Genomic DNA, 23,801 nt, shown 5'->3' on the forward strand with positions numbered 1-23,801 from the left:
TCTTTTTTTTTTTTTTAAAGATTTTATTTATTTATTTGACAGAAAGAGATCACACGTAGGCAGAGAGGCAGGCAGAGAGAGGGGAAAGCAGGCTCCCTGCGGAGCAGAGAGCCCGATGTGGGGCTCGATCCCAGGACTCTGGGATCATGACCTGAGCCGAAGGCAGAGGCTTTAACCCACTGAGCCACCCAAGCGCCCCTCTTTTTTTTTATTTTAAAGATTTTATTTGTTCATTTATTTGGAAGAGAGGTGGTAAGAGAGCACGAATGTGGGGAGAAGGAGAAGCAGGCTCCCTGCTCACGTGGGACTTGATCCCAGGACCCTGGGATCATGACCTGAGGTGAAGGCAGATGCTTAACTGACTGAGCCACTCAGGCACCCCTGTTTCTCATTTTAATATCCTGAGTTTCTAAGATCCATGAATAGGTTTAATGATTGTATTAAAGGCTTATCTTTGAAGTTAGCGTGTACGATAAATTTTATGACATAGTTTAGAATGCACTCCTTTCCTATTTTCCAAGTAAATGTTTTTTAAAGATTTTATTTGTTTATTTGAGAGAGAGACAGTGAGAGAGAGCATGAACGAGTAGAAGGTCAGAGAGCGAAGCAGACTCTCCATGGAGCTGGGAGCCTGATGCGGGACTCGATCCCGGGACTCCGGGATCATGACCTGAGCCGAAGGCAGTCGTCTAACCAACTAAGCCACCCAGGCATCCCCCAAGTAAACGTTTTTTAAAATGTGTTTTTCTTCATCAAGAACAGCAGTATACAGTTTTGGATTCTGGATATGGTTTCCATTCCTGGATCCATCATATATTAGTTATTCGACCTTCAACAAATTACTTGTATCTGTGAGATTCAATAGCTCCATCAGTAAAGTAGAGAGAATACAAGCACTTAATTCTCAGGATTATACGAACATGAAATGAGACGTCTCTCTCAAGAGATGCCATTCTGCAAATAGCAAATGGGAGTCTCTATATTGAATGGTGGGAGACCCAGATCCCTTTCCCCATCGACTCCCAGTATGCCGGAAACTAGGCTTTATAGCCTTCAGGAAGAAGACTGGAAGATTCTTTCCTGGGAAAAATGTACACATTCTGACCTTTGAAGGACCCCCAATCATCAGCCAAGTCTTATCTGATCATCCTGTAGTGAAGCCCTCAGACTAAGAGCTTCTAGTCACTAGGTTAGCTCTTAAATCTGAATAGTCATCCAGCAATCACCAGATCCTCGAGGGAAAGCTCCAGTGAACAAATAGGAAATAAAGGAACTCCAGGGAGACAGGACAAAGCAGAGAACCGAAGAAAACATTACAAAATCTGTAATATTCACACAAATCTAAAATAAGGTATCACACCCATTAAATACAATAAGACATAGTAAAAAAAAAAAAAAAAAAAAGTTCAAGAAACAAGAAAGAGCTCTTAGAAATGAAAAAATATTATAGAAAGAACTTAATATAAAGATTGGAAGATAATGTTGATACTAACCCAAAAAGTATTTGAAAGAGAAAGGTAAAAACCAGGAGCCAAAAAAAAAAAGAAAGAAACTTAGTCGTAGTAGACCAGTATGCAACTAAAGGAGGTTTGGGGGCAAGGGGTAGAGGGGTATAACCCCCCCCAAAAAAAAACCAAAAACAAAACAGAAAAACACAGAAAATGAATGAAAAGAAATATCAAAGAAATAATCTAAGATTATTTCCTAAAACTGAATCACTTTTCAGGTTAGAAAGGACCCATCTAGCACCAGCAGAATGAGCAAAGACTTACCTCAAGGTGTGTGATTTTAAAATTATAGAATATAAAGGTAAGGAGAAGGTACTTTAAAATCAAAAAAAGAGAGAGAGAGAGAGACAATATCAGAATAGTATCAGTCTTCTAGCCAGCATCACTGAAAATGAAAAGACAATAGAATAATGCCTTCAAAATTCTGGAGGGAAAATTATTTTTAACCTTGTTCTCTGTGCCTAGCTGAACTCTCAGGTATTGAGTGGACAGTATAAATGGTGGAATAAAAGCATTTCCAGACATTCAAAATCTTTGTATTTTTACCTCCTGTGCACCCTCTCTCAGGAAGTTATTGAAGTAGATGCACCGTGGAAAAGGGAATGAATGCAGACAGACCAAGATGCAGGGGATCTAACAGAAGAGAAGAAAGTTCTAGAACGGCAGCTATGCAGCAGCAATCCATCCAGACTCTCTGAGAATAGAGGGCTCCAGGAGGGGGATGTCTTAAACAAACAAACTTTAAAATTCCCTGACATGTTTGAATGTATTGAAAGGATATTCATGGTTGTGTTTGTTTGGGGATGAACTTATAATTGGTACTTGGTCAACTAAGCTGAGGGTGAAAATGGCAGTTACTAAGTCTAATAAATACAAAATGTTTCCTAGGAAAGGAAATGTAATAGTGTATTACATAGCTTAGCTGTCAATCATATTTATATAATCATGATAAATACTGAATGTAGCTTAATTCAAAGACTATGAAATAACCACATTGGAAGAGAAGGACAAGAAAAGGGGCACAGGGTGGGGGGTTGTGAAAAAATAATATTAAATCCCCATCTTCAATAATAGGTGGTCAATAAAATTTAAAGCTTAAAACAAAGATCTAAAAATAGTGGTATAACCTTGTTATTTAAAGAAAAGGAGGTAAATACAAGAAGAAAAGCTTAAGTAAGAGTTTAAAATGATTGCCTTTGGAGAGAGGGAATCAGGAATGGTGGCATAGGACTGCTATAGGTTTTAAACATTTTTTGTATGTTTTGGGGTTAAAAACTGAAATTTTAAAATATTAAGTGACACCGTTATGTAAAGCACTTGGCACCCTACCTTTTACAGGTAAGTATTGCATAAATGTAAACAATTATTGTTAACCTACTCCTTTAAATTTTTTTTTTTATTTTAGAGAGAGAGGGTGTGAGCGGGAAGGGCAGGCAGACGGAGAGAAAAGCTCAAGCAGACTCCATGCTGAGTGCAGAGCCTGATGCAGGGGCTCTCTTGACTCTGAGATCAGAACCTGAGCCCAAACCAAGAGTCAGATGCTTAACTGACTATGCCCCCACCAGGAGCCCCCATCCTGCTCCTTCTTAAAAGCATTATAAATCTTTGCTAAGTGGGTGATACAGACTTCCAGTTCATTCATTTCCCTTTTTCCAGTCCCCACCATACGTATACCATGTTGGCTGTCAGAAATGGATTATAGCATATAAGTCAGTATCTTTTTATTTGGCTTGTATGTCTCCCTGACTTACTTATCCATTATTTTATTGCCATTAATGACAAGAAGAAGCTGTTGCCTTTCTGAATCCTGTGCTTGCTACTTTCCTTTAGATTTTCACAAGGAAAATTCTGAATTTCTTTCTTTCTTTCTTTCTTTTTTTTTTTTTTTTTTTGGCCTAACCACCTGCATTTCTGCAGTTAAATAATTGCAGTTTCCTAACCAGTCTTATCCTGCATTTTAACACATTTTCTCCCTGTGATCAGGGCCGCAAGCTTCTTATCATCGGCACCACTAGCCGCAAAGATGTCCTTCAGGAGATGGAGATGCTCAATGCTTTCAGCACCACCATCCATGTGCCCAACATTGCCACAGGAGAACAGCTGTTGGAGGCTCTGGAGGTGAAAATGAGTCAACGGATTGCAAAGTGTCTGTTAGAAAGGAGTCGGGGTTGGGACTAATGCTAAGGAGGCATGGCAGACATTGCCCCCGGTGCCTGGTTTCTGTGCTAACCTGAAATAGGGCACCTGGGATATACCTTCAGTCATTTCAGGACTTCGAGGAAGAGATGAATGTTAGTGAAAATGAATGAATCTCCCATTCCTTGGTGTAGGCAGCACCCAGCCTGCCAAGAATGAATTACTCTGTGCCCACGAGGAGAGAGGCATGCAGATTACATGGGCCAGAAACTCAGAATGGGGGGAGGGGAGGGTAGAGTGGTAGAGTAATCAATATGTGGAAAACTTGGTCATTTGCAAATAGCTTTCCACTCATTTACTTGCATTTCATAAATTGGCACAGTGATTAAAACCTTAGAGACTTCAAAACTATAGAAGTTGAAAGGGACTGCTTTATTAACAAGTTCATAGTATGGAAATGTTTCCTTAAATTTTTTGAGGATGACAGAGTGTAAATTATTAAAAAATATAACCTTCATTAAACTCTTGATTAATATCAATGTACACAGGTGACTTGGTGAGATCTGGAAAAGATGTCGTGTGTAGTGATTCATTCAGCAGTGGTAAAGGCTTCTTAAAATTCTCAAGACCCATGCAGTTGGAGCATACTCCAACAAAATAGAAATCATCTCTATGATAGATATCTCCAGATTACCTATGTGAGCAGCTCTTGGGCAGAGGTTGAGTAAGGTTTAAATTTAGTCTCTGCTTTGACACATGTTAAAATTTTTAACTGATGCTTACTATGGTTTGAAGTTTTTTTTTTTCTCCCTGCCCCCAGCAAACATATCTCTGAATTATAATGGAGGTCTCTAGGAAAACAGGATTTAGCATACCCGCTTTCACGTTCGTTAATTGTACCTAATGGGGTGAAGAAGGTCAGGTTGGATTTTAAAATAGGAGAAAACCCTGTCCATGTGAACCAGTCAGGTAGTTCTTACTGCACTGTTCTTTCAAGGATAAATGTGAGCATTAACTAATGTTGTTGATGCACTCACTACAAAAGTGCTTTTGTCCTTTTTATTGTTTTCATAGCTTTTGGGCAACTTCAAAGATAAGGAACGCACCACAATCTCGCAGCAAGTCAAAGGGAAGAAGGTCTGGATAGGCATCAAGAAGCTGCTGATGTTGATCGAGATGTCGCTCCAGGTAAGATGCTGCGTTCTCCCCAGGATGCAGACACAGGTGCTTTGCGACGTACCAAGAGGTTTTTATATGTCCTTTGCCAAGGTTTTGTTTTGTTTTGTTTTAAAGATTGTATTTTAAGTAATCTCCTTACCCAACGTGGGGCTCAAACCCATAACCCCAAGATCAAGAGTCACCTGCTTCACTGACCAAGCCAGCCAGGCACCCCTCCTTTGCTAAGGTGTTGCTTTTTGTTTTTGCTTTTTTAAGATTTTATTTATTTGTTTGACAGAGAAAGACACAGCAAGAGAGGGAACACGAGCAGGGGGAGTGGGAGAGAGAGAAGCCGGCTTCCCTCCGCATAGGGAGCCCAATGTGGAGCTTAATATGGGGCTGGATCCCAGGACCCTGGGATCATGACCTGAGCCGAAGGCAGATGCTTAATGACTGAGCCACCAAGGTGCTCCTTTTGCTAAGGCTTTAATTAGTTTGTTATAATTCTCTTATTTCTGTATTCAAGTTGCTATTAGTGGCCTGCTTCTAAGACCAAACAATTACTTTTCTAACTTCTTAAAATTCACAAATGGAAGAAAAGATTATAAAGTTACTTTCCATTTTAATTAGGGAATCATTAGATCTTAGAACTAGAAAGGGCTTCAAAGTGGCAATTGCTCTCCTGTCATCACTGCCTATCCCCATTTTAGAGATGAGGGTACTGAGTGTCCCACCAGTGGCCAGTGGGTTATCCACGATCACAGCCAATTATCGATGGAAGGAAGATGGCATCGTTGATCAGAGACTAGAAGCTACTGTGCCTTTAACGAAATGGGGCCTGGGAAACTGTTCTAAGGGACAAACTAATTGAATTGTACAGAGTAGACTTAGGGTGTCTGTCTTTCCCTCTGGCCGGGCTCCTCGAAATTTCAAACAAGCTACTATAGGGTTAAAGCATCCAGGATCACATAGAAGACCGAGCCCTAGGCCAGCCCCTGGGCAAAGACAGATGAAATTTCTCTGGAACTTTTTTACATCTCCTGGCAACTTACGTTTCCCCTTTTGGGAACTCCACCCCTCCACGTGTCCATCCTGGGTCTTCCTGTCCTTATCTAGATAATAAATGTATTCCTGCCAAGTTTCGTGACTTCAGGAACCTTGGCTTTTACTCACTGTTTGAATCCATGGTCCCTGGAACAGAGCCGGACACACAGCCGGGTACTCCGTGAACTGTGGTCACCTGGGTCCATCCCAGTTCACTGCTGGACAGACTGGCCGCGCTCTTGGCATTTTGTGTCACTGCTCAGGCCTGCCCTCTTGGCCCTGTGAGCAGCGGGTGGCAGAAGTGAAGTTTCACTTCCACGGTTACACCAGAAACAGGCTCTTGGACCAATAACGAATGGAGAACGCAAAGTGAATGCTTTTTAATCTTTCCTGGTACCTTTATTTTAAAACAGAATTGTGGCTTTCAGAAACCTATAGTTGAATGTATGGAACATTCAGCCGGATTGAAATTTACTTATTTTCCACAACGAGTGGTAAATTGAAGTTACAGACTAATCCCTTGGCTTAGGATTATCCTTGGTAAAGGTGCATATACAGATGTATTAGCTCTTTGCTTGGGAAAAGATAAATCTGTCAAGATCGTCAACTCTACTCTTCATTTTTTTGGTTTCAGCATAATTTTTTTTTTTCAATAATTGCATAGGAGAAACTATGTGGGCTTTTCACTCCAGTCCCTACCCCTTCTTCCTTTGATGCCCGCGGGTCAGCGATCACCTCATTGCCTCTCGTGTGAGTGGGGCACTCTGGCCTCATCTTCAGCGACGGACACTTCATAGGCCTCTGAGTTTGAACCCCTTCTTGTCAAATGGATTTCGTGCAGCTGAGTGAATTCTCTTCAGATCTGCCTGAGAGAGACCAAGCCTAAGTGGAGAGGCATGTAGTTGAGCAGAATATAAGTCATGTTACCTCTCTGTTCACGATACACGATTCTGTTAAAACTTGCACAGTGCTGAGGATCTGCTCTGACTGGATGTCACCTGAGGGAATAAAGTCATTTATCTAGATTACTTTTTTCCTCCCTTTCTCTTGACTTTTAATTCCATAGCTACAGGCAAGTCAGTAAGTCGTTGCTCACACATATTAAATATATTTAATGGGCAAAGACCTGCAAGCACTGACTACAGCTGAGTTCCAGCCAGTTCCATTTTTTTTTTTTTTTTAAAGAACTTGACAATTGATTCATATGTAATTCTATTCCCAAAGAAGGAAAATGTTTCTTTTGTTAGCTGTTCACACTTTTTCTTAGTCCTTTGTAGTCTGACCTCTTAACTTTGCTACATTTGAAACTTCTGTTCTATGTTTTTCTGGGATAGAAGAGAAGAAATCTTAAAAAAAAAAAAATGTGGTCGGGGGGGAATCTAGTTGCACATTTCCCCACAGCTGCACCGACATTTGAAAGCTCTCCCTGGAGGGCAGGGAGTTCCCTCTTGGGAAACAGACTCCTGCCCTGGAACATTTTTTAAAAGTTAGGTATGTTTCTTTCAATAAAAATTCATCTTGAGGAATTAAAGATGTGTTTCGTGATCATTTTTTAGATAACTTCACATCTCTGGAGGACCAGTGAGAACAAAATATAATTAAATAAATTAGTATAAACATGAATAAAAAGGAAAATGAATAGAGAAAATCAGTAATATCCTAAACTTGGCTCCCTGAACCAAAATTCCCCTATCTTCTCCCAGATTCAGAATGATGGGTTTTTTTTTCTTCTTTTTTGAAGATTTTATTTTTAAGTCATGTCTACACCCAACTTGGGGCTCAAACCCGCAAGATCAAGAGTCACATGCTCCCCAGCCTGAGCCAACCAGGCTCTGCTATCACGATGCTTTTCTGCCACAGGAGACCCAGATTATCCAGCAGCCATGTTAGGGGAGTCACTCCACTCTTCATTATTTTTACTTTCAGAACCATTTTTTCATTAATTGCAAAGAAGAAACTGCATGGAAGACCAAGCCTAAGAAAAGCTAATGTGTCGATCATGAAAAGTTAATAAGCTACTTGTTAGTCATTTACTCAACCTCAGTTGGTTTAAGTTTGGTCTCACTTTCATGTGTTGGATGAATCCTGGGACTTGGATGCCCTTCAGCCCCATGTGAGCAGCCGCCATCTGGCCTCACACGTGTCCTCTCCGACTTGCTGCGTCCTCACACAGCGCCAGCTAAGGGGGCACTCTGCTGAGGTGCCTGGGAATGACCGGCTGGGTCGCTTGGAGCCTCGTGCACAGTGATTCTCTGTGCCGGGAAACCCCGTTCACTCCTGAATGATGTAATCTGCTTCGCTGTGTATCAGAATATTGGTCAGGGAGCAGGTAACGTATTTCTGTGACTCAGCAGGGCACTGGTGGGTGTATGAAACCGAGCATTTCCTTGGCATGAAGTGCATAGTTATTAGATGGTACCATTAACCCGTGTTCTTTATTTCTGCTGATGTATTTAGATGGATCCTGAATACCGTGTGAGAAAATTCTTGGCCCTCTTAAGAGAAGAAGGCGCGTAAGTACACACAACGTTAGGGCCGTCCACCAGACTTAGCCCTCTGCTCAATCCCGGTGCCTGTTCTAAGCGTTGCTCTCCAGTACATAAACATTTGAATTCTCAACCTCTCTTGGACAACTTTGTTTCCATTTATTAGCCTTCTTCACTGTGTTGTAGGTCTGAGAGACCAAGCAAGGAAGTTGGTTGTACTGTTGGTTTGCTCTCCTTGTCCTGCTTCGCAAAACTTCCTTGTCGCAATGCAGGAAAAAACTCGATGGTACATATTTATTGGAACCTGCTTTTAAATGCATGGGGCTACCACCGTTTTCTTTTGTGAAATGCTATTTTAATAGCAAATGCATAGTAAAAAAAATGTAGAAAACCCATTAAGAAGCTTTTAGTGATTTTGTGATAAATGGTTTTTCTGCACACCCTCATCTGCTTTTTCTGTTTCGGGTGTTTCTTTTTCAGTAGCCCCCTGGACTTTGAAAATGGACTCTTTGAACACGCACAGTGACCAAGGGACGTGACCACGGTGAAGAGTGAAGACGGCCTGGGACCTTCACTCAGCTTGCTCAAGATCCTAGACGAAGTGAAATGTTCCCTGCCTTCGACACGTGCTCACTCTGCATGATTAGTGCAATAAAACTCCCTTCCTTGTGCTTACTCGGTCCGTTTTGTGGAAGGTACACATTTGCTCTAGAACGCTCTGCTTACCTCTCTGTGCAAGCTAGGATGATTTCTTCTTCCTTGGTCCTGAAGTGCAGGAGTCGCTGCACTTGGGGGCGCTACACATTTCAAGCTCAGTACCACCCTCGCTACCCCAAACCTCTCAGTAAATGTAATGGTGTCGTAGGACAGCACCGGGCCTGTTAGAAGGAAGACTTTCTAGATGTAAACCAGGAGCAGTGACTTAGAGGTATGGGTTCAGAGGGATTATCTTACAGCTCGCCTGTAATAACACTAAAGCTACTTGGGTGTTTGGTTAAAAGTTCTCCCAGAAGACTGGTTGGTTATTTTCGCCTGAAGAAACAGGGCTTTGGATTTCTAAGATGTGGTTTGCAGTCATTTTCAGAGATGTTCCCAAGTTGTAGCCAGGAGATCTTTCTTAATAGAAAGTCCGAATACCACTGTGTTGGCCGTGGCATTCCCTCAGTGTTACTCGTGTGCTCCGTGGCAAGAGATGTGGCGGCCGTGACCACGTGGTAGCTGTTGTTAACGACTTGGGAAAAACCTGTATGGAAAAAGCCTACACCCCTGAACAGAAAGGAGTCATTAAAATAAAGTCCTCTTATAAACCTCATCACTAATTAGTGTCCAGGTCTAAATGGGAAAACACAATATTAGAGGCATATATTAGAGGCATATTACTAGTATCACCATTTTTCTTTTTCCTCAGCTTAATGACTTAGAATTTATTCTTCCTTTATTTTAAACCCTCTGTGCTATCCAGCATCGAAATAAAACACTATTCTCCAGAAGAAACCATTTTCTAGCCCTCACCCTGAGACTTTTTAACATCCATTCCAGTGCGTTTAACACAATTCCTTACCCTTCCACACGCTCCTTACAAGGCGAAGGAGCACCAGTGGTTTGTCTGATAACTGAGTTCGAAGGAACAGGTCAGGTCATCATATCGGTGAGGAGACTTAGGAAGCGCACCACTGTCTCCCCACCGCGGCTTCGAATGCAGGGACGAGCAGTCAGCAGCCACCTGAAGGTGCCTCATGCCGCCCGTGCGGCTTGTGGCCACAGTGGCACTTGGGTGTAGCTGTCATTTGTGCCCATGGTAGAAGGCGAATTATCTCCAGATCCTGCCATCTGTATATTTTTGGTTGACTTCCGTGTCCTAGCTACTTCGTTTTGGGTTTTCACCCCTAGCTTATTTTGTGGCTTTTTAAAAAGTAGATTTTGTATTGTGTAATTCTGTGATCCCTGATGGCCAGTACCCCGGGTCCCCTGATCTGTTGTGCTTGCCTCTCTTCTCCTCCCAGGAAAGCCACACACATTGTATTAACTGATGGCTCTCGTTAAATGATCTTTATGTCTTTGTGTTTTGTCCAAAACTATATTGAAAGATATATATTGTTTCATGCAAATGAAGGAATGCAATAAAGAGTACCTATCCTCGACAACATCCTGTAGACCATGTTTTGTACAAAATGACACGTAACTGATAGGAACGTGTGAAGAAGAGCGGGGGCTCCGGAAAGCCCCTCCTTGTCTTAACGAGCCTAAGGAGATGGAGGATTTTTATTTAAAAATCTCTGGGTTTCATTATTTAGGAAGCATACTCCGTTGAAAAGAGAAACATATCAATAACGTATTTTCAGGAGTTAATGCACAACAAGAACCTTCATACTTATTTTGCTTATTTTCGCCTTATTAAAACACTGAAGCAGACCAAAGCCGTAAATGGGTTAGTAATAATCCAGAAAGAAAAATTGTTTCTCAATTAGAGTTCCTCCTTTGAAATGTGCAAACCGAGGGATTTAAACACTCTCAGTGGGATTTCTTCACATGGTTCATTTTTGGAATCCTTTTTGCATTTTTCTGAGCTGTCGGATCTCAGCCTAAAAGCCCGATGCTTAGAGTTGGATGAGGGTAGGACGAAAGGCAGCTCAGAGAATCAGCAAGGCTCAGTGCAAAGAGGTCATCTCCCCAGGAGTTGTCCACACCTCCTAGGAGGACCCCGGGGCCACCCTGGGTCCTGCATAACCTTGGGAAGGTAGGGTCTTGAAGCTGTCCCAGTGCACTTCAAAGCTGCCCTGGGCAGAGGGTGAGAGAGTGTACGACGTCACAGGCCTAGCCACAAAGCAAAGGAGACCGGCAGCTGCTGCTTTAGATTTCTTCCTATATGGATGCACTGTGAACAGGCTAGTTTTTGTCAGAAGATATAATTAAAACCTCAGAAAAGGAGGTTATCTCATCCTTTCCGTATTTGTACATCTTCACTGAAATACCTTCAAAACTATATAACCGAGCAGACCCTGGGTGGCTGTCGGTTGAGCATCTGCCTTCGGCTCAGGTCATGATCTCAGGGTCCTGGGATGGAGTCCCATATCGGGGCTCCCTGCTCGGCGGGGAGCCTGTTTCTCCCCTTCTGTTCCTCCCCCTGCTTGTTCTCTCTCTCCCTCAAGTAAATAAAATCTTTAAAAATAAATATATAGCAGAAAAACTATAATGGTGGCTAGAATCTGAACACGGTTTGCTTTAAAGCTGTCTTTCCATGTCCTAAAAATTACGGTGAATAGCCTCTGGTTTAAGTTTCAACAGCAAGTCACGGAGTAGATTTGAGTGTGTAATAATCCAATCCTGGTCAACAGACCTGTTGACGCACTGAGTCAGCATAAAACAACCAAGCCAGGCCAAGCACAGAAGACAGAAGCGAGACTTCCCCATCCCTTGCCTGGCCACCTGATTCATAAACCTTTTCAAAGATGACGCCGGGGAAGGTGTGGATAAAAGTTCAAAAAAGCAGGTCAGTTTCAGAAGTTATTGCAAAATGATCTAGAGTTTCTCCTCCACCGGCAAGCAGTGCCAGGACCGGGCCGTGGAGCCGAGCCACGGAGGGCGTGTGCTGTGCGGACACCGGGGCAGGACGACACTCCACAGGGTGCCTGTGATGGGCAGGAATCCCAAGCCGTGAAGGCAGCATTTGCAAGGGGGACTCAAGTTTGAAATTTCCCCTCCATAATGTACATGAGGGAACATACAGTCTCTCCACACAACCAACTTAGTCACACTCTCTCGGGAGTATCAGATTAATGGTAAGGTCATTCTTTGCCTCCTTAAGAGTTCTCTGTCAAGCTAAGAGAAGCGACGGTATAGCCATCATCATTTTGCTGCATTGACTTTCCTCATCTGTGTGTCGATCAGCCACAGCTTCCATGTCCATCTATATACCCAGGGCTGGCGTGGATGTACCACTGGATCCGTCTAGAATCACCTACCCATCATCCCTCCCCCTGCTTTCCTCCACCTTTCCTTTGCCTTTATTTGTACCCCGACTCCCGAGCCTTGAACTCACGAACGTTCTCTCCTGATTTTTTCACATTCTTTCCAAGCTACTGCTTGAAAAGAGATCTTCCCACGATATTGTTTCTTTCTTTTGGGTCTTTTTTTTTTTTTTTAAAGCTTCCTCTTATTTTTCGATGTTTATTAGTATTCATACTTACGGAGAAATTGAATGTTCAAGCACTGTAATCAACTGTTCTCTTTAATCATAGAATATGATTAATCATAGAAAGGATTGCAAATGGCCTTGGTAAGTATGAACAGGGACCATTTAAATGTTTGGCAATCTTATAGGTAAAAAAAAAGAAAGAAAGAAAAGAAAAGTACTCAGGATATTGGGAGAGACAAGTATTAGTTTTATGCCAGAGCAAAGTACAAGGTGAGCCAGGCTGTGAGATACGGAGATTTCTGTCTACGCTCCATGTCCAATAACTTATGCAGCCAGCACAACCATTTTTTGTGGTTTAAACTTTTCAGGGACTAAACACAGACACATCAGGGGCACAATAAAGTTCATGAACTTCTAGTCGCCGTTCCTAATTAAGGTTCGAGGTCTGAATGGAGCACAAGGCAGCCCAGCGCCAGCACCCAGGGCAGGCTGCTTTATTTTTATGTTGTTTTTGTCTCTGCAGTGAGATGAGTAAGATTTGCTCCTGATAAAGGTAAATCAGGAGAAAGAGAAAGAAAAGGAAAGCGTTTTAGCTGTGCCACATCAACCGAAGGTGACATTTTATGGGTCGGTGTGAAGACCAAAGGGCGGTCTATTGTCATAAAACCGAGTTATTGCCCCTCATCATCGAGAGAGCATCGCTTGCGAGCTTCAGGTGAGTCCTTTTGAAGCAGCAGTCCGAGAAGAGAACGCCCCTCCCACAGCGTGCCCACTGCTGGGTCCTTTCTGCCCAACCTCCAACAGTAACACCTGTCCCAGGCCACCCGGAGGCCACGGCAGACCATTTCTTCTTCCAGACCGACCTACCCTTTCTATAGCCAAGCTAGCAGGAGGGGAGGGCATTTCCAGTCAGGTTTCATTTTCAATAGAGCAAATCCTATTTTCCCAATAAATGGAGTTGAAAACATCGGTGAGGAAAGGATTAACCAACCCCGTGGGCTGCTGGCCTTGTGCCACATCTTTTGAGTGTCTGTGACATTCATTTGTGCAGTGGAAATGCTAGTCTATGAAAGGAATTACTGCCCAAACCGCTTACTTCCAAACCTAGGAATTACTTGTCAGATGTTGACTTAGAACAAGGTAAGCCTGTACGAAAGTCCTATAGTAGATGAGACCCACTATCCATGATGTCTGAGATGATCCTGCTTAGAGAACAGAGGAAATGGCTTTATTCTGGACCACTCACTTCAGGGTGCAAGTTGAGGCCACCACATCCAGAAATCGGATATTCGCAACCTCCTGAGCGTTAATCTGGAAACCCCACACATTGTACAATGTATCCATTTCAAGTTTACCTTCTCTTTAATGACTTAACAGAAAAAAACTGCATGATGAAATAGATTTTCTCCAAATATATATATATTTATATAATATATAATCTTAGTTAACTCAAAGGTATATACATTGTATAATAAATAATATTTATAAAAAGAGACTTTTTGAATATAAAATCAAAAAGATCAACAACTTCTACAACTTTTTACAAAACTTTGGATACAGCAGGTCGGTAGGAAGTTTCGGTTGGATACTATTACCTGACTACTACAATGTGCTCAGTGTACTATTATTAAATAATTACTTGTCAGCTACTTGAATACGCCCCAGAAACATGACTTTATCACTTTTAATATAGAATACATAGATATGAAAAGACTGTTCTGAACATTTGTATCCGTTCTGCTGAAATAATTCTCACATAAAGCAAGCATTATCCGGTTGACATGATTGAAAACTTTTCAGTCTAAAGTGAGATGGGGAGGGGCATTTCGGACTCTCCGGACTGGGGATGGGGACGTGTATCTGTAGCCGGGCTCGTTGCCCGCAGATTCCAGAGTGCGGGCATGGCTTCTAGACGGTCTTGGCAAGCCTGCCTGAGTGGAGCAGGAAGATCACTTGACCCAGCAGCTGAGGTCAGTGTTAGACCAAAGAGAGAAGAGAGTAAAGAAAGGAAGAAACATCTCTTTTCCCGTCCCTACCCCTGCCGCCTCTCTTCTTCCTGATTCTCCCTAAGACAGAGCTGTGGCCTGGGTTCGTGCTGTCCGATCCGCTGGCCTCTCCGTTCAGGACTCTTGAGAGGACCTGGTGGAGCACGGGGAGCTCAGCGGAGAGAGAGGTTTTACCGGAGGGAGCAAGTGACTGCTTGCCCGCCTTCGAACACCCCCTCCAGATCCTGGGGAACTGCGTGGACTGGCGGGCTCTCTGCGCACAGGTGAGGCCGGCAGGTGTGTGTTAAAGAACTCTGCGCTTCTCTTTTACCCGCACGGGCCAAAGGAGGGAAAGGAGGCCGGAAGACAGGTCTTTATCAGAGAGGGAACTAAGGAGCCGTGTTATTCTCCCTAGCTACAAGTCACCAAGTTGGAACATCAGGAATCGGCTGCTGCTCTGACTCTGACCCTTTGTCTGATTTCTACCCAGGCACCCTAGACTCCCCAGCTGCTCTCCCGGGCGTTGTTTGGGTGGGGAATCTGCCAGTGAGCAGGGCCGGGAGGGAGTGAATGGCCCCTTCTAAAGATACCGCTTCTTTCTTTAGGAAGCCCATTGGAGCTGCAGAAGGCTCACCACCCCCTAAACATAACCTATTTACATCGGTTCATCAAAAAAAAAAAAAAAAAAAAAAAAAAAGCCCCCAAGCCCTGCCCTGCATTCCTGGTAGACAGCGCGGAAGGGGAGCAGGAGACCGGGAGCTGGGACTGCGGTTCACAAGGGCCTCGTGTGCGGAACAGCGCTGCCGAGGAAGCGAGACTGAGAACAAGACACAGCTGCTCTTCCAACAGCCTGCCAGGCCACCCAGCGCTCCTGGTGCTTCAGGACTCCCAAGCCCAACCTCCAACCCGACAATTGCTTTGGGCCTCCCTCCCACTGGATCCTAGCTAACCCTATGGCTTTCGTGAGAATGTGGAGGTCTATCAGATCTGAGCAGGAGGAGACAGAGAAAAGGAGACTGCTGGGCTCTGTCCTACTTCATAACGCCCACCGCACAGGCATCTTGCATGGCACCAGGAGACGCCGTCTGGAAACAGAATCTTGCCCCAGCCGAGGTCTTCACCACCAGGCAGAGAGCTCACGGCAGCCCAGCCTGTTCTGTCGGAGTAGAATTTTTTTTTCCATTTTTATTTTCTTTAACATGTGCAAAGATAAGCCTGGGGTCTGTTCCTATCAGACCCTGGAGAACTAAAAAGAAAGCCCCTTCGTTAAAAACCACACACCATCCACAGCAGGGTGAGAAACTTAAGAGAGAGGGGGAGGGAGGCCTCCCCGGCAGCGGGCAGCTCGGGTCCAGGTCATTTACCGCACGGGCGTCTGGCAACAGTCCGGGTTCCTGGCTGCCTGGTGCTGAGGGCTGCGTCCGGCTCCAGGTCCTGCTTTCCCATGGGACTTCGGTGAATCTGCCCAGCCACACACTTCACCCGTTCCCAGTGCCCTTTGGAAAACAAAGAGGGAGAATCAGACCCGTAATCCCTTTCTCGGAGGAACCGCCCATTGGGGTGCCGAGATTAGAGGCTGCGGAGGGGAGAGCTCGTTTCTCCTGTACTCGGGGGCAAGGGGGAACTCAAGGGGCTTTCCTGCGCCCCCTCCTCGGCTCTGGGGGCCTGCTGCTGAGGGAGAGTGCGGGATTTAAACAGGATCAGGAGGGCTTGGGCCACCACTGACTGGGACCCAAACCCTACCTGCCCCACCTTCTGGCCAGGAGCTCGGACAGAGACCCCCAGGCAGGAGTCCACCTTGTAGAGCGACTGAAGGCCTCTCCGGTCCAGGGCCCCATTCCCCGCTAGAGTTGATATGGGCACTGTGCTTTTCTGTCCCACCAGTGGCTTAATAATGAGCCGTCTACACAGGAGCACGGCTATTTAATTAACTATGAATAATTCCTTCCCAGGGGAGCACCAGTGTGTACCTCTTACTCATTTATGTATTTACATCTCACCAAGGACTAGAGGCCCAAAGCACTTGAATGGGCATTCCCAACCAACCTCCCATTCCCGGGCTGTGGACAGGGCCAGTGGAAGAGTATTACACTGGGGCAGAACTGGAGCCTCAGCAAGACTAAGCGGACACGTCCCAAGGTTTTGTGGCAAGTTAGTGACAGATCCAGCACTTGGGGCCAGCCAGACCCCCTGCCTTTGTCCAGAGAGAGCCCCTTCGCAACATCTGAATAACAAGGAAGATGCCTGGTCCTTGCAAGGTAGGCAATCGGCCATTAGCATGAGACACTAGACAGAAGCCACAGGCAATGGAAAAGGTGTTTTCCCCACCAGGGAAGGACTGGGAATCTCCCCGTGGCATAAAGCCGTTTTGACTGGGGCTCCCCACTGAGTGTGTGGAAGGCATATGTCCCTGTCAGCCTGTCTCCAAGGCTCCCATGTTGCCTGCAGTGTCTTTGTGGATGAAGGGAGGAGAGAGGTAACCGGGTCTCAGCCAGTCTGGGGCCTGTGGTTCAAGACCAAGCACCATGCCTGGAGAACGTCAATCAGGGAGGTCAGCTCTGCCTGGTCCCGGGAATCTTTGCTGCCTCCTTGGACCATGAACCAGGCCCAGCCCCGGGGCTATCCAGCCTCTGGTCCACACAACCACCCCTCTGTTCTCAGATGAGGGAACTGGGGCACAGAGAGGCTCCCCAGCCTGCCCCACATCACTCAACAAGTTGAAAATGTGTTCAAAGGGCACCATGTGGGGAGAGTCCTCCACTTGTCCCAGAGCAAGGGCTCCAGAGTGCCCAGAGCAGAAGGGCTCGGGGCCCTGATCTGCCTAAATAAGGCATCTGAGACCATGTGTCTAAGACTGGAGAAAATAGCACTGTCCTTCAGAAATGGGAGCAAAGAGAGCTGAGGATGTATTAATTCCTCCTAGGATCAGCACTAATTACACGGGTGGCAGGCAGGAGAGTTTTCCAGAGACTCCCTCCACTGGTTGGCAGATGGCTTCTCTTGGCGGCCTCCCCCAACCCTGCCCTGAGAGAGGAGGCGCCAGAACACCTACTGCTTCTACAGCCCCAGCAAGACCCACACGGGAAGTTCAAGGTCCCTATCCTAGCAATGGGTCCGCCATTAGTGCTCTGGCATCCTAATTCCCCTTCAGCTGCCCCCCAGTCCTGCTTGGGGACCCCACACGGGCTCCGGCCACAGTGGCCACGCTACACTGAGCCCATGAATGCATTCATATTCGTGGATTTTTTTCTCTGTGAGAAGCAGGAAATGAAACTCGCCCAGGCGATGTCACCCTCACGTCTCAGCTCTCTTGACGGCAGTTATCACTCCCAATTAGTATCAGATTCGGACAAGCATTCACTTCTGGTAGCTCCCTGGGGCCTCATGAAACTTCCGTTAGGCTCCCGACGCCCCGGAACGGGTGAGGAAACTAGACTTCGGGCTTCCGGGGCCAGTACCTGGCAGAGCTGGGCCACCTGCGTCCCCTCTCCACCGGCCACACGGCGCCCACTCAGACACGAACAAAGCCATGCCTCCGGCTGCCTTTCTGGACCCTGTCCCTGCCAGGTCCTAACTCGAGCTCCACTGAGGGGCCTCCCAGAGGGACTCACCCAGAGCTGTCCCCAGGATGTGGGGGCCTCCACACCGCAGAGAGGCCCAACCCCATCCCCAGGCCCACACAGTGTGGACCGGAGCCACCAGCTCCGAGGTGCCCTCCGTGGAGCTGTGTGACCCGGTGGGGTGCTCGCTCCTGCCCTGCTCCAGGGGGATAACCCAGGCAGGTTTATTCTTCACAATGAACCAAGCAAGGTATGTTCTTCACAATGAACCAAGCACGGTCCCCATGGCTCCTCCAGGGAGGAAGATAGATAAGGAGGCAGATCTATAAAAACTCTCTTGTTGGGGTCCCCCAGCTGGCAGGTGGTGGCTGTTGGACCAGGGCTCACGCCTTTATATACTAGGCTCCTTCTCAGGTAGAGAAAAGGGAGAGAGGGCACAGTGGCCTCGGACCTTCCAGCTCCCAGACTCCAGGACCACCTTACATCAGTCCTGACCTATGCTGGGGACCGATGGCTCCAAGGGCCAGGCACCGTGTCTCCCACGCAGGCCACCTCTTGGAAGCTTGGGAACATAACCCACTGGCCTTTGATCCCTTGATTACTCACCACCACCACTCTGAACTTGAATCCCTCCTCCTCCTCCCCATCCCCTTCCATAAACTCGGTGAGAGCACCCCCGCTCCACCCAAGCTTTAGATCTGTCAGGATATGGGCTGATACACCGCTTCCCCCACCCACCTCCTCAAGGTCAGTAGGATTTATGCTTGTGCAAAAACTTGCCCTCAAAGTTCAGGGTGGATGCAAAATGACTCTGCCCCGGGGTGAAAGAGAGAGGATCTTTGGCCTATTATTTCAACTATTTCAACCCCCTCGTTTTAGGGTAAGAAAACTGAGGCCCATGGAAATGAAATAACAGGAACTTAGGGACTTTCTGGAACAGGGCAGAGTTGAGACCAGAAGTCAGGTGTCCTGGCTTCCAGCCCCCCAATATCCCTCCTCTGGCTCAGCCTCCAGATGCTCAGTAATGATGGCCAGTGGCCATGCAAACACCAGACCTGGCTCATAATTTAGTAACTTGTATACAAACATTAGTCAATTTCATGCAGTCTTGCGTGCACATGCTCAGCTGGTATCCGTACTTTGCGTAATCCACCCAAAGCTGCCCAGGGACCATCCCCACAGATGCTCAAGGAAATCCTGGCTTCCTGCTTCGGCCGTGGAAACTTGGGTGTCTTGGGACAGCTCAGAAAGAGAAGTGGATTAGTCAGGAAGAGGAGCTGGGAGAAAAGGGTCCCTGTCCCAAGGCCCTGCAGCCGCCCCGCCCGCAGCCCTACCTGGCTCCCTACTTGCAGGTGTGCACATCGTAGATGCGGACGCACTCCTGGCAGCTCACGTAGCAGCACCAGTGGAAGATGCAGTGGCATTTCTCCTTCCGCTTCTCCGTCCTCGTGTTGTGGCCGCGGCCACAGCACAGCAGGTCGCAGCCATCGATGCCGTGGGAGGTGACATTGCAAGTCCGGTCCCTGGTGCCAAAGGAGCCCGTCTCAGGGTTGGGCTCGCAGAAGTTGGGGGAGTTCTCGTAGTAGACCAGGTCCCTCTCGGTGGGCGGCTTGAACAGCGCATACTTGGCACGGAGGGTCTCCACCCAGCCGCGGGATTCACGGTGCTTCTCCACCACCATCTCCGAGGCACTGTCGTACTTGTCCTTGAGGAAGTCGCCGATTGCGCGGAAGTCGGGTTGGGCCCACCAGCAGGTCTTGACCTCGCAGCTGCCGGACAGCCCGTGGCACTTGCACTTGAGGTGCATGTGGTCCAGGATGGTCTGGGGAAGAGGAGTAGCTGCTGGCCCCCAGCACAACCTCACCCGGGAGCACATCTAGGCCCTCCCGCTCTGCCCCCGCCCATCCCATCCCTGGAACCTTCTCTATTTCTACTTGGGGGTCAGGAAGAAAACAGATTGGAGCTGAGGTACGGACCTAAAGAATGATGACCATTGTTTCCCTCCCCCTTCATAGCCCAAGCATTGGCAGAAATCGCAGCCATTTCTCAAAGCTGTAGGAGATAGGGATTGTGAACCCCATTTAATAGATGGGGAAACTGAGGCCGGGAGCTTAAGTGACTTGCCCTAGGTCAAACAACCAGAGGAAGCTGTGGAGGCTGAATTCAAAGTCAGGCCCTCCCGTCTTCATGGTCCTGCCTGGGCAGCCCAAGTGCACCAGATGGGCTGGCGGGGACCTGCTCCATGGGGTCTGCCTCACTCCTGAGCTGACACATCCCCTGGCAGGCGCAGATGAGGAACAGCCCAGAGAGAAAGGGTGAACAGGACGGGTGATTGTGGGGGTGGGGTGGGGGCCAAAGTTCTGCCAAGGGGAAAGAGGAGAGTAGGGAGCCCGGGATGCACGAGGGCCACTGGAAGGGCAAGGTGGGGCGGGGGCGAGGCCAGGCAGGAAAGGCAGGGACACGGTCTGCAAAGGGGTACCAGGCAGGGTCGGGCGAGGGCAGCCGCAGCTCACCGTGCGGCCCGCCTCGTTGTTGTGCTTGTTCATGGCCGAGCGCGCGTCTGGCCTGTTCTCGCGCGCGTCTGCGAACTCCCGGGACACGAGCACCCCGAAGTCGGCGTCCTCGCTGCAGCCGCCCCACTTCCAGCCCTCGCCAGGCGGCCCTTTGTGGTGCGAGTCGCAGCCGCAGATGGTGGAGGTGCCCTCAGCACAGGAGCGCGTGACGGCGAAGGCCACACCGGCAGAGGCGATGGCGTGCACGAAGGCCGACTCGCGGGTGGCTGCGGAGAGGGCAAGGCTCAGGCGGGGTCCTGCCTCGACCTCCCCAGCCGGGAAGAAGGGCTCGCCAGCCCCGAGGAAAGAGGGAGGAGTCGAGGTACTCTTCCCACCCCCTTTGGCTGGCCCAGTCTCTGAGGTATCCCCACTTTACAGATGAGCAAACTGAGGCAGAGGGCAGCTAACTGCTTAACCCAGGGCCCCAATACCAGGTACTGGTCAGAGCCAAGCCTGTCAGAAGCAGGGGCAGAAACTGTAGCTCTGGCCGGTTGCTTTAGAGGTGAGGTGGTCCTGCTTCATCCTGGCCCCAGGCCCCCTACCCTCTACCTGCCCCAACTCCAGAGACTGCAGCACAGGCCTGAGCCCTCCCCATCCTGAGAGGGCCTGGGGCCTGCAGGAGGGAAGCCTGGGAACCTACTGCCTAAACTACCCAAGTCCACCCCATCCCCCACCTAGATGCACTTGGGCAGACCCTTTCCTTTTCTGAGCTTCAGTTACCCTCTTTGTAAAACGGGTAAAACTTCCCTTTGCCACCAGAGCTCCTGACCAGGAGGAGAGTGGACCCAGTCCCATGCCCACTCCCTGCCATGAGGGGAGAATTCTTTGAAGGAAGAGGAGAACTTCTCAGGGGTGTCCCCCAACTTCAGGATCCTGATCACCACCTTTGGACGCTCAGTATGCACCATATTCTGCCCTTCAGGTTCTTGATCTTATTTAATCCTCTTAACTAAGAGCAGAAAGTCTTAACACAGGCCCATTCTACAGATGCAAACATTGAGGATTAGAGGGCCAAGGCCTGGGAGACCTGCAGCCCAACTCTCCGGACAGGCGAGGAACCCAGGTTGGGCGGTGACCCGCCTGAGGCCACGCAGGCCGGCTGGAAGCCAGAGCTCCCATGCCAGATGCTGAGGGGGATCGCCGCTCTGCACACAGCCGGGAAGCCGGGTAGCCTCGCGGGCCACCTGCGGAGGAGCCGCCCGACCCGCTTCCACGGACGCCCCGCCGCCGCACCGAGCCCGCGCCGCCCAGGCGGACTGAGACCGGGGGTGGCCGAAGCCCAAGGCTCCGGTCCCTCCCCTCACCCCAATACCTCCCCAACGCCGCCCCGCTCTCCTCGCCCCCGTTCCGGCTCCCGCCCTCCCCGAGGAGCCCGGGAGCGGCGGCGGCGCCGAGGGCCAGCGTCTCGCTTCCGGCCGGGCGCGCGGTCTCTCGGGGCGGCGGCGGCGCCCGGACCCCGGGCCGCGCTCGGTTCCCAGCCCCGGGGACGCGGGGGCGGCGGGGGCGGGGCGGGGATTAGCCTGGGAGCGGCGCTGACAGCCCCGCTGTGCCGGTCCCCGTCCGGCGGGGCCCGCTGGGCCGCTCAATCCGCCTTTGTTCGCGCGGTGTCACACCGCATTACCCGCATAATGCGGCCGCCGGGCCCGGGCCGCCGGGCCGGCCGCCACCGCGTAGCAACGGGCGTCTCCCGCGGCCGGGCCGCGCCCCCGGCCCCGGCGCCGGCCCGCGAAATCCCCATTGAAGCGGCGCCCCCCGCCCCCGCGCCGCGCCGAATGGCCAGAGGGCGTGTGAATGGCGCGGCGGCCGCAGCGGGCGCGGGGCCGGGCCGCGCGGTGGGGGGCGGCGCTCGGGCCCCTTTCAAGCCGCCTAAGCCCCTCCGGGCCGCCCGCGCCGCCCCGCCCGCGGAACGCGATCCCGGACTCCCCTGCGCCCCGCCGTCGCGGCCCGTCGCCTTCCGGCCGCCGACCCCCGCGGCCTCCACCCCACGGGTGCCGCGCGAGTCCCCGGCCGGCCGCGGCCCCGCCTCCAGGCCCGTCAGACCGTGGGGAGCCGGTCCCGGGCTCGGCCGGCGGTGCGCGCCCCGGGCAGGGCGCACCCCATCCCCGCGCCCCCGGCTCTCAAAGCGTGTGTGTGGGGGTTGGGGTGGAGTGGGGTGGAGTGGGGTGGGGTCCGGGGGTGCAGAGATGAACGCGTGGCGGCCCGCGCGACGCGGGTGAGGGACTTCTTCCGGACCTTCCTCGGCTTCAAATTCCTAGAGGTTCTGACTTACTACCCAGCTCCCAGCCCCCGCCCAACACAGAACTGCCCTCTTGCAATTCAGAGATGAAGGCAGGTACCAGAACCTACAACGTGATGGAAAACATTTAACACAGGCGTGGATGGGTAATAAGCTCAAAGGCCCGATTTTCATTGCCAAATGTCCCAAGAGGGTAAGAGCGATCAGAAGGCGAGTCTTGCTTTTGGGGAGCGCGTCTAGACGCCAGGCTGTTTGATTAAGCGCTACCTGGCCCGAGGTGGGGCACCGGAAGGCGGTGAGACTGACACACCGGGCAAGATCAGGTTTGAAATGCAAACCGCCGCCACTTGGCCCCAATTAGAGGCCAAACCTTTTATGTAAACAAGGAATAATTAGCTTTGGTAATAGAAGCGTAAACAGAATCATCATCCATTGATTCGCTAATTGGTCTTCTGTCCCTTGACAATGGCCTGTAGGTCAGACAGACCCAGCATACCTGAAGCCCAGGTAAAGGGGGACTGCCTACTAAAAGGTAGGGTTCAGTGCCCCCATCCCCCACTCCCCCCATCAGATCCACCTGGCTCTCAGATACCTTTTCCTTCCGGCTATAAATATAGTTCTTGTAAGAGAAGGGAGGGCCAGGCTCACCAGTTTGGGTGGCAAAGCCCCTGGGGCGGGAGGGTTCAAGTTTCTGCTGAAAGGGAGCAGTGGTCCCAGGAGGCCTGCTGGGGTCATCAAATCCCGGGATGCAGCCATTCCTTAGAGTTGCCCATCTTCAACCCAGAACTCTCCAGCCCCAAAGTCCCCTTCTTGGGAGCAGTCGCCCTCCTCCACCATCTCTCCCGGTCATGCTTGAGGTCAAGTTGTGTGAATGCCATTCATTTCAGGCACCAGCCAGTTAGACTCCTGGTTTGCAGGAGGGCAGGAAAGTTCCCCAGAGGCCAGCGGGCCCTCGAGCCCCTCCAGAGTTGGTGGGCAGATCCCCCATGCAGGGGCATGGG

General features: G+C 49.3%; 2 protein-coding genes across 3 annotated transcripts in view; one reads left to right on the forward strand and one right to left on the reverse strand.

Moving 5' to 3' along the window:
• Positions 1 to 10,478, forward strand: part of NSF (N-ethylmaleimide sensitive factor, vesicle fusing ATPase) — a 148,783-nt gene extending 138,305 nt beyond the window's left edge. Inside the window, exons 18-21 of one of the 2 annotated variants that reach the window (XM_059378751.1) lie at positions 3,492 to 3,626; positions 4,719 to 4,832; positions 8,304 to 8,359; positions 8,813 to 10,478. In XM_059378751.1, coding sequence (XP_059234734.1) covers positions 3,492 to 3,626; positions 4,719 to 4,832; positions 8,304 to 8,359; positions 8,813 to 8,858 — 351 coding nt within the window. In that variant the 3' untranslated portion in view covers positions 8,859 to 10,478. Of the gene's footprint in view, positions 1 to 3,491; positions 3,627 to 4,718; positions 4,833 to 8,303; positions 8,360 to 8,518; positions 8,694 to 8,812 lie in introns of those variants that run through there. The other variant, XM_059378750.1, reaches the window with a different exon arrangement.
• Positions 10,479 to 13,963: 3,485 nt separating this feature from the next.
• Positions 13,964 to 23,801, reverse strand: part of WNT3 (Wnt family member 3) — a 47,244-nt gene continuing 37,406 nt past the window's right edge. Inside the window, exons 3-5 of the mRNA XM_059379496.1 lie at positions 20,526 to 20,791; positions 19,347 to 19,834; positions 13,964 to 15,948 (exon numbers count right to left, since the gene is read on the reverse strand). Of these exons, the coding sequence (XP_059235479.1) occupies positions 19,355 to 19,834; positions 20,526 to 20,791 (746 nt within the window). The 3' untranslated portion in view covers positions 13,964 to 15,948; positions 19,347 to 19,354. The remainder of the gene's footprint in view (positions 15,949 to 19,346; positions 19,835 to 20,525; positions 20,792 to 23,801) is intronic.

This window comes from Mustela nigripes, chromosome 16 (genome assembly GCF_022355385.1).
Source record: "Mustela nigripes isolate SB6536 chromosome 16, MUSNIG.SB6536, whole genome shotgun sequence".
In the NCBI taxonomy this organism is placed as follows: domain Eukaryota; kingdom Metazoa; phylum Chordata; class Mammalia; order Carnivora; family Mustelidae; genus Mustela; species Mustela nigripes.